The sequence below is a fragment of the Pleurodeles waltl genome, chromosome 4_2 (assembly GCF_031143425.1).
Source record: "Pleurodeles waltl isolate 20211129_DDA chromosome 4_2, aPleWal1.hap1.20221129, whole genome shotgun sequence".
In the NCBI taxonomy this organism is placed as follows: domain Eukaryota; kingdom Metazoa; phylum Chordata; class Amphibia; order Caudata; family Salamandridae; genus Pleurodeles; species Pleurodeles waltl.
Window position 1 is genome coordinate 347,469,401 of NC_090443.1, and position 14,095 is coordinate 347,483,495.

The 14,095-nt window shown below is 43.6% G+C and overlaps 1 protein-coding gene across 3 annotated transcripts in view; it reads left to right on the forward strand.

The window, feature by feature from the left end:
- The window catches only part of ABCA4 (ATP binding cassette subfamily A member 4), a 1,046,570-nt gene that overhangs the window by 147,663 nt on the left and 884,812 nt on the right, over positions 1-14,095 (forward strand). For 2 of the 3 annotated variants that reach the window (XM_069231419.1, XM_069231421.1), the window contains exons 3-4: positions 1,872-1,965; positions 9,739-9,880. In XM_069231419.1, coding sequence (XP_069087520.1) covers positions 1,872-1,965; positions 9,739-9,880 — 236 coding nt within the window. Of the gene's footprint in view, positions 1-1,871; positions 1,966-2,864; positions 3,088-9,738; positions 9,881-14,095 lie in introns of those variants that run through there. The other variant, XM_069231420.1, reaches the window with a different exon arrangement.

Consider the following 14,095-nt stretch of genomic DNA (forward strand, 5'->3'; position numbering starts at 1 on the left):
TAATACTCGCTGTCATCTTTGTGGTGCAAAATGAGTTTCAACTTATTGAAATGTATTAATTGATGTGTCATCCTTAGTAAGAGCTAAAGGTCCATCCGCTTGAGTGCAGCCTGTTCTTGAGTTTCCACCAGAATTGTGCACGTGCAAAGTACTTCATTACTATCAAAGGTGAAGCCGGCACCGTGGCACCGGAACCCACGAAGTGTGAGGGGCCTGCTGCCATCCAGCTGTGGCTGTTTTTTTTTAATTACTAAGAATGAGGAGTGATAACTTCCCACTGGTGTTATACCGTAGAGAAAGGCACTAGCTCATTGTGTGGCAAATCAGAGCTGCCTTGGACGATGTGATATGTTGTGTCTCCTGTGTTCTGTTAAGCAGTGGGTTTCATAGTACGTCGCAGTATTCACCTGTCAAATGTGCTTCTTTCACTGTCTTCTAAGCGCGTTGAAACTGGGCTGCGTCTACAGCTAAACCTCACCAGCCAAGACAGCGGTTTCAGAGAGCGTCCATCTTTCCTCACTGTTCACGGCACTAAACGCTCTTCCCTACTGACCCTTTTACCAAGCACTGTTCCACTCCCCTCCCGTCTTTACGTCGTGCCCCTCCCCCTGCCCCGCTGCCTGGTGTGACTAAAACCCAGAAAATGTCTTGTTAATCCTGCTGTTTGGAGGTACAGCCCTCGGGCAGTAACTCAGCGATGAACTGTCGCGGCGGGTCACCGCACAAACATTAATGAGGTGCAGCACTAAACTGGCCCCCCATTAGTGCATTTTAGTGATTTTTTGGAGGCAGTCAACCCGGTAATGGCACAGTTGTTCTTTTCAGCTCCCATGAGTTCCAGGCCACAGGATATAAACCATCACCCGCTACGCAATAAGCGCTCTGTCAGCGCTAGCATAAAAATAAAAAATGCTTCCCTCTCAGACACGTTTACGGCCATTTTGTTCAAATGCTTTAGTCTATATGTCGTGTGACTATTTCTTTATGTGAGAAAATCCTGAATAAATTCACCGGCCAGCTTGGCACGTTATAATACATCCATGGAGATAGCAAGTTTGCGCGAGGGGTGGTCTGCTTCGAAGCGCTGCGCATGCAGAAAAGGCATATAAACATCAGTGATATGTATGAGCAAACGCAACATGATTGTCAATGAGAAAGTGCAAAATTCAGAAATGATATTCAGAGGATCGACTTAATTTCCTTAATGCCTACTTTTCCAGCCTTTGGTAAGACCGAAATATTTTACATTATGTGATAATGGTATAATGGTGGTGTAATCCTTAGAGTAAAACAAGAATGTGTTTGGTAGAATAGTTAGTTTACGACCTTAGATCTGATTGGGCGACATAACGGGTGCCATCTTTCAGTCCTCACTTCTTAGCCAAAAGCACTTTGCATGCTGGCACTTGTCAATCTAAGCCAATCTAAGCATGAGCTTACATGTGACCTAAATGAAAAGAACTATTGTTAAAAAAATAAAGCTCTATGAATGTCCCCCACACAGCATGGGGATCCCTGGCAGATGTGGAAGAACAGTCTGTGCCAATGTATGTTTATCATCTAGTGAAGCTAGGTTAAGACTTGGAACATCGTTCTACCTCAACTCTTACCCGAACCTCATACGACCCTTAAGAACCCACCTGCTTCTGCTTTTTCAGTGAACATCAAAGGCTTCTAGGCCTCGACTTCTTTACTGGTCGATGGACTAAAATTGACCCCTATCCCACTACAATGCCTCCAACTGGAATTGCCACTGTTCCTGCTCCCCAATCCTGCCTTTAGTGCTTTTCATAAAATACAAACAAAACCTTGCCTGTAGTTCTGTAATTGACTCTTCTGGTATATTTCACCGCTGCACTTTTCTTTTCCAGTTACGTTTTTGTGTGGAGCTTGCCTGGCCCTTGTCGCTCTTCCTAGTCCTGGTCTGGCTGCGCAATGCTAACCCACTCTACGGCCAGCATGAATGTAAGTATGGTTTATTTTGGACCTACAGACACACTGTTGTATCAACGCAGGCAAATGTGAAATGAAGGTTTGCGTATGATTTTATATTTTTATAGATCTGATTTATAATTTTAAGAAACATATATACTATAAGGTTTAATAAAATTACCCGTGGTCCTCCCCTCCTGTTTGACTCAGGCAGTCGTGATCTGACACATAACAACATGTATCGTACCACAGTCCTCTAAAAAGTAGGGATAATGCAACTGTTCCTACAATTAGTTGTCATTCAGTGCCAGATTTACTATATTTTAATGCAGCTGAGCGCAGCACCCATTAATGGTGGGCTGCGTTGCGTGAGAAGGAGAGAGCAGGGAAGCTCCATATCTACAGAGATATAGCTCTCTCCTCCCCTCTCCCATCCCCGGCAGAGAATATTGCTGCTAAGCTCCTCATACAGACCTTTGCGCCATAGTGCAAGGGTGTGTGTGTGAGTCTGCCATAGGTTTTGCACTGGAAGGGTACTATTACAGTACAAAATAATATGCCAAGGCAACATTTAAAACTTTTCCTACTTTGTATGTGTGATGTACGGTGCAGAAGTTTTGCAAACTCGGGAAAGAAAGGAGAAATGAAGACACTTGAACTTTTAACACCTGCTTTCAAATGAAGTTAATTTTTGACACAAAAGCCTGTCTAATTTTTGGTAGAAACGGTTTTGCGTCAAAAAGCATGGGTGGTTGCTTAGGAATGCCCATGTAACGTCACCTCGATGCTAAGTAACGCTGTGTGCAGGACAAAGACGGCAACTCTTGTATACCAGAGGAATGCTGCCGTGAATTGAGTCATGTGCATCGCTAAGCCGATCAGGCCGAAGCTCATGCATCATGGGAAGTTGTATGCAAGGAGAGACTCAAGAAGATTGCTGTGTTGTGAGGGCTGTAGTGAGCCTTAACCCTGTATGCGAGGAGGAGCCACCGCTCAGGACTTTGCTGTGCCGAATGGGCCAGAGTGTGTGTACAGAGGATACGGTGGCCCTGTATGCTAAAGGGAGTCACCAGGAGAAACAAGACAAGCAATCTGATTCACACACCCGCTGGAGAAGTGAGTCTTCCGTGAGCGCACCAGTGCACCATCATCAAGGTGAGGGACCCGTGTCAGGATTGTCACATCACCAACCCCCCCCCATCTCCCAGTCCCCATCTTTGGGTCCAGTGACCCCTGCTTGCCCCATGCCCCTCTGAAAGGGGTTCTGACAATGCTATTTTCAATTCTGCCAATTCCGACAATTAGTTAATTATATCCAGACCTTCAGGATCTTCCTCCTGCATGTCCATATACATTTCCATCTGAGCTTTCCATCTGGGACATTTATCGCTTTTATCTAGAAATATTTTGTGCAAAAGGTGTGGGATCAAGTTTGCTCTGTGAATATTACTGTAATACCTGAGTTTAAATCTTGCATTTCTTGAGGTCAACCTGCAAAAGCCACACTCTGTATTACACTCCTTAGCTTCTAACTTTTCCCCTTGTTGGTCCTGATTCACAAAGAGCCTCTGCAGTTGTGGCAGAAACTCAGCAGTCGTGGCGGAGTCTCCGCACTCATGGCAGATTCTCCACACTTCAGTTTCTCATTGCACAGATTCTGCCACAAGTGCAGAGCATCAGCTAAGACTGCAGATCCTCTGCAATGACTTTTACTCATGTTGATGGAAGATGTTCCGATTTCACGCTTTGTACAGAGATGAACATATTTGCTTACATGGCACAAACCTATCAGTGACTGACAAATATGCACCACTAGTTTTGCATATAGCCAGAAATGTGTATGCTCTATGTCCCACCTCGTAAGGAGTCCGTAAATCCAACAGACTCAAGTCTTCGTATATTTGGTCATGTGTAATGGGGCTGTCCCTTTCTTCTACTTTAAGGAAAAATCCTGGCATATCTGCATGCAAGGCGATATTCCATTTCAGTAACTGCAGAGTGTACATATATTTATACCCCTTAATCAGTAGCTCATTTCCATAGCCCACAAATGGTTCTTGTCAGTTGCAGGATTTGCTTCTATTTACGACTAGGCGCAAGAGCTGTCTCAGGTGTACCCTAACAAGGCAGAAGCTTTTTGTTGTACAGGGCAAAATCTATGAGCGAACCCTGACCCAAAGAATCTGCTTTCAGTCCTGGCTTCCAAGCTTGACCAAGTTGTGTGCCCCTAGGCAATTACGTTTCTTCACTCTGCCTCCTTTTCTAGGATCATCACATTTGAGAACACCTTCAAATAATTCATTTAAGGATGCACATTGTACAGAAATCCCTCTTGAAAATGGTTTAATAGACCACAATGTTGCTACATCCATAACAATATAGGTTTATGTGGGAGGCACAAGACAAATGACCTGCATCTTGAGACATTAACAACATTGTCAGGGCATACTCTAATAAATACCACTGAGTACAGTGACATACTCTAATGTGCTAAAGTAAAACAACGTACATTACACTTTTTTAAGGTAAAAGTTCACACTTCAGCTATTAATAATGGGGCACTCAGCAACAGTTACAGCAGGGCGGGAGGGCTAAGCTGAGCAAAGAGCTTGTCTCCTCGGACTCCATGGCACAGTTTTTTCAGACAGGATGCAACACAGTTGGGCTGTGGAGAATTATGTGACCCAGCCAGGAGTGCCTCACTACCACTACGATATTGGTGCTGCTAGAGTAGTGGGAGATCCCTTGGAGTTGGGTGCATAGTCTCAAGGCCCATGCATGCCTGCTGCCAACACCCAAACAACTGCAAGAGCAGCTTGTCAGCATGGATACGGCGTGTCTCATAGCGTGGACTATGATTACAGTGACCCGCATTGTGAAACATACCACCCATGCCGATAGCCTCGCCCATAGTGTGCTGGTCTGGGGACACTTTCCCCACCCTTCTGACAGTGCTAGGTGTACCAGCTCACCAAGGAGGTGTGTTCCCATATCAGAGCATCCATCAGACATCTAAGTCACCACATATAGCAAAAGAGTAGCATGGTAATAATATTGTTTTAAATTGTGCATCTGTATTCCACCTATCTCCCAGGCCAGTCTTATGGTTTGTGATGCTATCCTTGCTTTGCCTGCACCCCACAATAAATGCAGCTTAGAGGTACTCATCCTTTTAAAGCATATTTCAGCACTGACATGCCGCAGTATATGGTTTTCTAAGGACGAAACAGCTCAACAGACACATAGGAAATCTCCATACCCCAAGTGGCATCTAAGCCCCCTCCAGATGCGTCTCCATTTTCTGGCTCTCTACTTTGACATGTCCCATAAAGCTTAGATATTTGAATAGTGAGAACTGGATCAGGGCGCCAAACCCAGCTGCCCGTTGTCCTCTGCTGAGAGAGGGTAGCGAACAGGTTTAGTTGGAACCCAGAACTCCGCCCCACTTCAGTAATTATATAGTTCAGTTTGCGTACTGAAATCACTGGCTCTGTCAGATACAAGAGGACATTGTCTGCATAGATAGAGATAGCAGGCATTGCATTTTAAATTTTTATCCCCGCTCCTGAGTGCCTATTCCTTATTATCTAACCTATTGGTCCCATCACCATTACAAGAAATAATGGTGATAATGGGCAGCCCTGCCTCGTTACTGTCTGGATGCCCCTGGAGTCCGAGATTAATGTGTTGTTTTCCACTTGCGCACAGAGCCCTGTAAGAGTAACCCATTCATTGCTCACAGTGGATGAACAGTCCGCTACCTCGCTTCCTTTTCCCACCACTTGTTGACCTTTTTCTGGTCTTTGATCCTGTAAAGCTCTCTGCTGCCTCTTGGCTAGGTTTGCACTATAGAAATAGCACATGCATAGATGCATAAATACATACATATATACTACATGTTACACCCAGGCAGAAGCGGTTCAGTACCCATTTTCATAAATTGCCAGTTTCGCGTATCAAGTGATTTTTCTGCGTCCAGACTGGGTAGCCAGTTGGGCTATAGGTATCTGTTCCAGTAGTATGAGCGTCTTTATGAAAGCTGTGGCATTTCACAAACCCCCAACTGGTTTTCAAAGATTGTTACAAATATCTTTGTTATGCCTTCCCACCAGAACCTTACAGAATAGCTTAATGTCTATATTTATCATAGATCGAGGTCTGTAACAATTACATTCACACGGGTCCTTCCATGACTTAGGTAATATCACTGATGTCGTATATGGCCTTTGACAGCAAACCTGACTTCATTGTATCATTGCATTTTTCTGCTTGTGGCTGTAATAACACTTTTCATATTTTTCATAAATTCTACAGCCCGGCCGCTCCCAACTGATGTTCTCCATGTGTGTGGTTGGTTTATAGCCCATGTTTATTTACTCTTCATCCAATGGTTTATGTAAGGTGCCCCTCACGTCTTCACTCTTCCATCACCCTCTCATCAGTATTCAGGCTCAGTCTGAGTGTATAACTCCGTGTAGTACTCTGGTTGGTTAATATTTTACCTTTACTCTCAATATTAGTTTTCCCTGCTTTACATCTCTTTCTACTCACTTGCCAGGCAAGTAACCTACCTGTTTTATCACCATGTTCCTTTTGCTTCTCTCTTTCTGCCCCATCCGCTTTCTCTCCTGAGGCCTAATTATCAATGAAGCAACAGGTGCAGAATCACTGGGGCCCAGAGACCTATGGACCTCACTCAACTCTATTTGCTGTATTTTCCTACTGAAATTCTAGTCAACTATTTTCCTTTCTTGCTCCAGGGCCCATGACACAGTTACTACGCCATTTGTCCTCTCCATCTTTACTACCGACTCCCTCTTTCCTGTCATCCTCCAATCCATACCAAATTATATTTTTGTTATGGTGTTTTGAGCATTACACTCTAATACTAAAAGTTTATTTCTGATAAAGGTGTATATGATAAGTATATATATGTTTTAAGCTAGAGAAAGAAGGTAAATGGAAGTGCTTTAATTAAACGCTGAGCCACTCAAATTATATGGCAGGAAAATATGAAATTATGAGGCAAAGTTGACCAATGTATGTAGCAAGAAAAGTCCACTTATGAATTTACAATGCCATTAGCTCTAAATCAAGAAAATGCGAGACCTATTGCATTGCAAATGATTGTTCATACTGCATTACTTTTCCCCATTAACATTTTCTGTGCTCCTCTTCTGAGCAGACCTTCCCCAACTGGGCTTAATCATTAGAACCTACCGCCCTTCTACAATTTCAACTACAAATAGTGATTATACATCTAATCTATTGTTCCACCTCCTACTGCTTGCCTGTGGTTCTCAGGTGGTGGTTGTTCAATTAAATCAGCTTAGTTGTGTTGCAACCAATGTGGGTAGTAGAAATTCTTATAATTCTAAAATGCATATGGTCTTTCTGTGCTGCTAGACCACCCTGTTTCATAACTACATTCATGTAATGTGTTTTCTCTCTGCTTAATATTACTCCATTTTAACAATGACTTCCTGCTTTCTCACACATCTGATCTCATACTTTTTACATATTGTGCTGCATCTTCCGATTGTTGGAAGAAATGCTTTTTCCCCTTTTCCCCCTTTTCCCCCTTGGCATTGATTCTGAGCCTGGCTGATTGCAACAAGGCATAATGGATATCTTTTTCTCCTAGTTTCCTCTTTGCTTCTTCAGAGGTATTAGTTTTTTTGTCATTCCTAGGCTAAAAGCATTATATAATGAAAGTCTATTTTCAGGGCATTTGATGTCTTGTAGTTGTCCTGCAGTAAAAAGTATCTTTCTTTTGTCTTAATATGGCAGTAGCTGAATCATGATCATTCTTGACTGTGCCCCCTACCTGTGGCTGCAGTGTCGGTGTTCTACCTGTTGTGTCCTACTGATTGTCTCCTGTTTCTAGATGACCTGATACCATTGAATATGTCTCTATTCCCTCTGGTAGTCCCAGTGGTCTGACATTGTTCCTTCTGTGCCTACACTCGGGGTCCATTGGCTTTCTTCTTATGCTTCTTTACATCCTTCTTTACCGCCAGTTGTATTTCCTCAAAGTGATCGATTGGCATAGCCATTGTATCTTCAACAATATTGTTCGCTCAGCAGCTGTCATACGTTTCATTATTTTTTCCATATTTTGCTGAGCAATGTCACCAAGACTGCTAGACAATCAATTTTTTCTGTGATTTGTTTGTTGCGTCCTCGTGTAAGCTGTCAGGTCTGAGTTCAAAGGCACAGACATTGTTTGGTGACTGCACTTCATGCATTGATTTTCATATCCAGTCTGTGTTTGATCGTCTTCTGCAATTGGTGGGCTCGGCAGGGATCCCATCACCCTCCTCCTTCCCTCTGTAAGGGATGGAACTGTAGGCCCTCAATGCCACACCACCGCTGGCTCCTGAACCAGAACCACTGCTCTCACTAGCAATGTGCCCTCACATCCTGATGTGGCACCTCCTTTTCACAGCCCCAGCCCGTGACACCTCTCTACTGATAATTCCACCTTCATTGAGTCACGGTTCAATGCCACCAGCTTTAGTATTATGGGCCCTTGAAGTACAGCTCTTGGCACTCACCACCATAGGCTTCGCTCACCCACAGCTGCTGTCACACTCTGATGAGTTTTGCTCATCATCACAAATCTCTTCATCTGTTTGCTGAGGGCCTGTGGGATCCTAAGGAATACTTGTTTCACCAGCCCAGCAGAGCTACAAAGGGACATGTCTTGCTTGGTAGCCATCTTAGCTTATCTTCATGCACTGGGACATAACTGTTACAACAGTGATCCTTTAGCGAGGCCGCATTTGCTTCACAAACATTTATTTGCAGTTAAAAGGGTATTGAGTAATAATCTTGCCTTCAGATTGAATTACAAAAACATCAAATCAGTAGCAAAAAGTGACCAAATATTTTCTAAAATAGTTATTTAAAAAGACTCATCTGTTTCAAATGTTGTACCAGAAGTGCTAATTGACATTGTTAATATCATTACACAGTTAAAAAAACAGTTAAAACTCAGTTTCTGATAGAAACAAAAAAGCATGAATAGAGGTGGACTGGTTAAAAGTGGTATTTAGTTTACCTGGACGGTAACACCATCTTGCCCTATAAGATGGGTGCTATTGGGTTAAAATCAGGATGAACATTATCTTGTTAGATAGGTATTACCATAATTATGTCTTTTTGAGACAAACATGAAGTTGATTGTAGAACTTTCTTGCCTAAAGTGCGTGTGAGAAGTGCGCGGAGTTTGATACTTGCAATGGGGTTTGAAGTTCTCTGTGGAGCCTCCATTAGTGAGCTCAATAGAAATCTCCATGTATCGTGTGGGCGGAAAGGAGGATGTGGTAAGAAATGTGTCTGGACTGAGTCTGGAGTCTATTCCACGGCCTGCTTTGAGGTGAAATGCAGTGACCCTGCGCGGGAGTGGTTGGTAAGTGTGAGTATGAATGATCATGGAGATTCCAGAAGGAGTAACCAGCTTCAATCTGATACTGGGCAAGGAGCATCCAGGCGAGCTGCCAGCGAAGCAGCCATGCCTCGTCCTCTCTGGTATGGGGGATAGGAGAGAATGAGCGCCTACTTTTATTAGGACCATAACAGCAACGGGACCCCTCCTTGTTCGGTTCTTGCTTGGCAGACATTTTGCGACCGTATATGGATGGACACATTTCTTTTATCAATTATACATTTATTACAGCCTATATTAGAAACCCAGTTATGTGGAATGTTACAGTTGGCTTTCCTATTTGTGTCAGTATACCTCGTCACTTCTAAGTACCTTCTTAGTAAAATTAATTCCAAATATTTTTCACCCCCTTGCAGGTCATTTTCCAAACAAGGCGATGCCTTCAGCGGGCATGCTGCCTTGGCTACAGGGGATTTTCTGCAACATGAATAACCCCTGCTTCCGAAGCCCGACCCCCGGAGAGTCGCCCGGTGTTGTGTCAAACTACAATAATTCCATGTAAGCTAACTGAATGGGTTCATGGACTGGGCTTGTTAGTGTTGTAATGGCTGCAGCTGGAATGCCTATGGGGGGCATCGAAAACCCCAGTAGGTTGTTCTCAGACCCAGCAGAATCTGTCATTCATGACTGAGAGAGAATAGGTATAATAATTGCTTTCAGGTGCACACAGTACAAATGTTACATACTGCAGTTAATTCCAAGGTGCACATTGCACAACAACCTGATAATTTGTTGAACATTTGCCCCAATGTCACCATAAATAATGTGTTATACAATGTTACATTTCCCAAGTATGTTTGTATAACAGAAATTCGATAGGAGCATAATTGGGATATTTGGAACATTCATTAAAGTACTCTTTTGCTTTTTCTTCAGATGGAAATCATTGTTTCACTTGCAGTCTTCTCTCTCGGTATGCTCCTGTAAAAACGGAGGACTTCCATGCACTTTTATTAAGCTGCCAATATGGCCCTTGATTTAAATCCTTGTGCAGAACCCCCACTCTGAAATAAGTTAAAATTCTGAATAGATCTGCTTTCTGTCTCCCCCGGGTCAGGGGTAGTAAACTACATTGCAATGCACCCGTGTGTTATGGGAAGTTTTGTGGTAGCGGATTAACAGCGTTTAAGTGAAGTCATTATCAGAGACAAGTTGTGATTCATACATTAGGTGTGCGAGTTGGCAGGCTCAGAGATTTTAGAGTATTGCCAAGTGCAGCCATGCGATTTAGGCTACTGTTCAATCAAAGATTTGATTGGAATATGAGTTGTGGTCTGGGGAGAATCTTGCAGCAGGGGATACATGCATATCAAGCACAATAGATTTTGAAACATGAGTCATCCAGTAGGCTAGTGCAGTATGCAGACGAGAGAATGAAAGGACATCACCTCCCTCTGTTGTTCTGATTATCCTTTTCTCCCCCAGGCCGAAAGCGGTTCCCCATTCCGCTTTTCTCAACCAAGAGCGAGGGTACAAACATTCCATTTGACCAACAGCCCACCCAATGTGCAGAGGTTGCCACCCCTCCTTACATTTGATCACATTGTCCACCATTTTATACACTTCAGCATCAACAAGAACCAACAGAAACCATTGGATACCAACCCAAAGCAAATCACAATGCACTGTTCGATATGTGAACCAGAGACTCTAAGGGCCTCATTTAAAAGGCCCTTGCGCAACCGGAGCTTTTAGCAATGCTCCAGTGGCGCAATGCCCTGAGGCATATTTACAAGGCAGCGTTAAGCCACTTTTTTGCATTCATCTCTTAGCGTGAAAGAGACGTGCTATGGGTGTTGCTGTGGGCATTCCACTGCAACACCGATTGCATTTTAACGCTGCCCCAGTTTTCTGAGAAATTGCAAACCTGAGGCAGTGCCAAAAACGAACGCCGCCCTAGGGGTAACGTTAGCATGGTGCAATGAGGAGAAATACTTTTATTTCTCCTCGTTTTTGCTTTTTCTATGTGTGCTGCATTCTGCATGATTGTAAACCACCTTCCTTAAAAAATTCCTTAAATAATGACAATTTGCTACTTCTATGAGTGCTGCAATCTGTAGCACACATAGAACTAACAAATTGCCACTATTGATTGTGTATGTGCAGGGAGGTGTCCCTTCCTGCACATAAACAATCATTCTCTGCAATGTAGGCACCCCTTGCACTGTGGTGCAAGGGTGTCTGCGTTGGCGCTAGTCAGCTAAATTTAGTGCCATTGCTAGGGAAAACACAGGGGTGCGCTGTATTGCCGTAAATATGACGCATCCCTGAGTTACTAAAGTGACGCAGTGCGGCAAGTTTGGCGCAGTGCTGTGCCACTGTGTGGTAAATGAGGCCCTAAATATATCAAACAGATTTTTAGAAGCTTGTTTGCAGTGGGACAACAGAATGGCATGTATTGCATCTCATAAAGCCCATGTTGCTATGAGGGCAAACTAATTGCAGACTGTGCATGATACGATGCAAACACCAATAACTAAATAAAACATAACATAGCATAACTGTGTTACTAAATATAACATAGTACAACAGCACTGGGCGAAGGCCCGCGACCAAAGGGAGCTCGGGGGGCCGGAGCAGAAACCACACCGAGGCCCCCGAGCAAGAACGCGCCAAATACGGCGCGCAAAAATTCAAAAGAAAGAAAGGGGAGCGGAAGTGCCCCCCCCAAAGACAAAGAACAAGCACCCCACCCCCAACCTTTCCAGCCATGTCGCAAACAAGACGTTTATGGCGGAAACGGAAAGGGGGGGGGCAGGAAAGGGACAAACAACCCAATGGGGTGCGGTCATCATTTGAATTTCGCCCGAATGCCCTGAGGGCAGAAATGAGGCTTAAAAGGGCTGCCCGGCTCAGAGGACGCACAAAGTTTGTGAGAGACCGGGCAGCAGAAGAAAGGACGACACAAAGCGGAGCAATATCAGTCCCAAGATTTAGCTGGAATCAAAAGCTATTTTCTCTGCAGGATTTTAGTAAATGAGCACAAACCTGTGCAACACAACTGGATCTACTAAGAATGTTTAAATAGTCATGAGGAATTTCTGATAGTGTGAGCGGTCCAGCAAGTGGGCCACAAAATCTGGGAAATAATTTAAATTGAAAAAATAAAAATAAAATTAATTGGATATACAAACAGCAAACAATTGGTAATCTATACTTAAAGGACATATTTATCTGAAAACAGTCTAAGCCTTTTGTAATACTTAGGCCCATATTTATACTTTTTTAGCGCCGCATTTGCATACTTTTCTGATACAAAAGCGGTGCAAACGTACAAAATATAATTGTATTTTGTAAGTTTGCCCCGCTTTTGTGTCAAAAAATGACACAAATGTGGCGCTAAAAAAGTATAAATATGGGCCTTAATAAATTAGCAACGTGCTGTTTCCTTAGGGAAGGTCCACTTGTTACGCTCTTGTGCTTGCGGAAAAGGCTGCTTTATTGGAAGCAAGCAGAACACTTAATACACACTCTTCGGCTTAGCTGCATGCTATAGATTCCTAACATCTGATCTAAATATATCTTCTAATCTCATCACCTCACCCACACATTCACCCATCCGTGAGCCCGCCCTCTCTCCTGTAGTGTAACATTATCTTTTAAATACAACAAATAAAAACTTGTTTGCCTTTGCAAACTTGCAACTTCTTCCACCTGCCCGCACTAGCCCAGGCAGCAACACTCTCCCATTCCTAAGACATCTCGCTTCTTTTTGCTCTTAAACTTGCAATCTCATTCCCTGTCTTGATCTGAGCTCTCCTTTCTGGCACCAGAAAACACTCTACCCATAGTTCTTCTTTTTTGTCCCTCCCCCTTCTATTTACCTCTTCTTTGCTTCCATTCCTCCACTGATTCCATTGCCATCAACAGAGAAGTCCTGCTCCTAAAATGCACCACACCTGGTCTAAATAACATAGTGATCTATATGCTATGGACGAAAACCAAAAATAGGCCTGGGTGCCGAAATAAAAGTGGCCCCCATTACCAAAGCAGATATCTAAAAATAAATGGTAATATCAGGGAAATCAAGGGTAAAAACTGGCACACCTGGCCATAAAACTGTCCCACAACTGCTAAAAAAAAAGCACCCGCACACTGATCAGTCAGTCAAGCTGATCAGGCACTGCCTGATTGCCCTACAGGCCAATCTGACCCTGCTCTCATGTTCCTTGCCTTGCAAAATTCACCTGCCTATCTGGTCACCTCCTTACTTGCTTTATCAATGACCGAGGGCTTCCTTGCTTCCTTCCATACTTACCTTGGTAACAACTTCATCCACATCAAATCTTCCCCTAACCATGCCTGCACTACAATCAAGTATTTTTTCATAAAACTCAAAAGTTCCAACTTAGGCAGCTGCACTATGTTGCTCTTCCCCAAGTGCGCCACAATCAGGTCTGACCAGTGCATGCTCCCTTTCAAATCCCACAACATCAGCAGCAATTGCTCCATCTCACCTCTCCAGTTCTCTTTCACTCTACTGCTACCTTGTCATCCTCCCATCGCAACTGCTGGCCACAACATTGCCTCTTTGCATGCTCCCCAGTATCCACTGCACAGATTTTCCTGTTTGCAGCTCGTCCCTAAAACCATCTCCCGTAAAAGGTCATGCCTGCACACTGTTGTTACTGGAAATAGTTATTTCTCCGCCAATGTCATTAAAAATTGCACTACATCCGCTGTTACTGCTTCATACTCTCCCTGGCACTATTC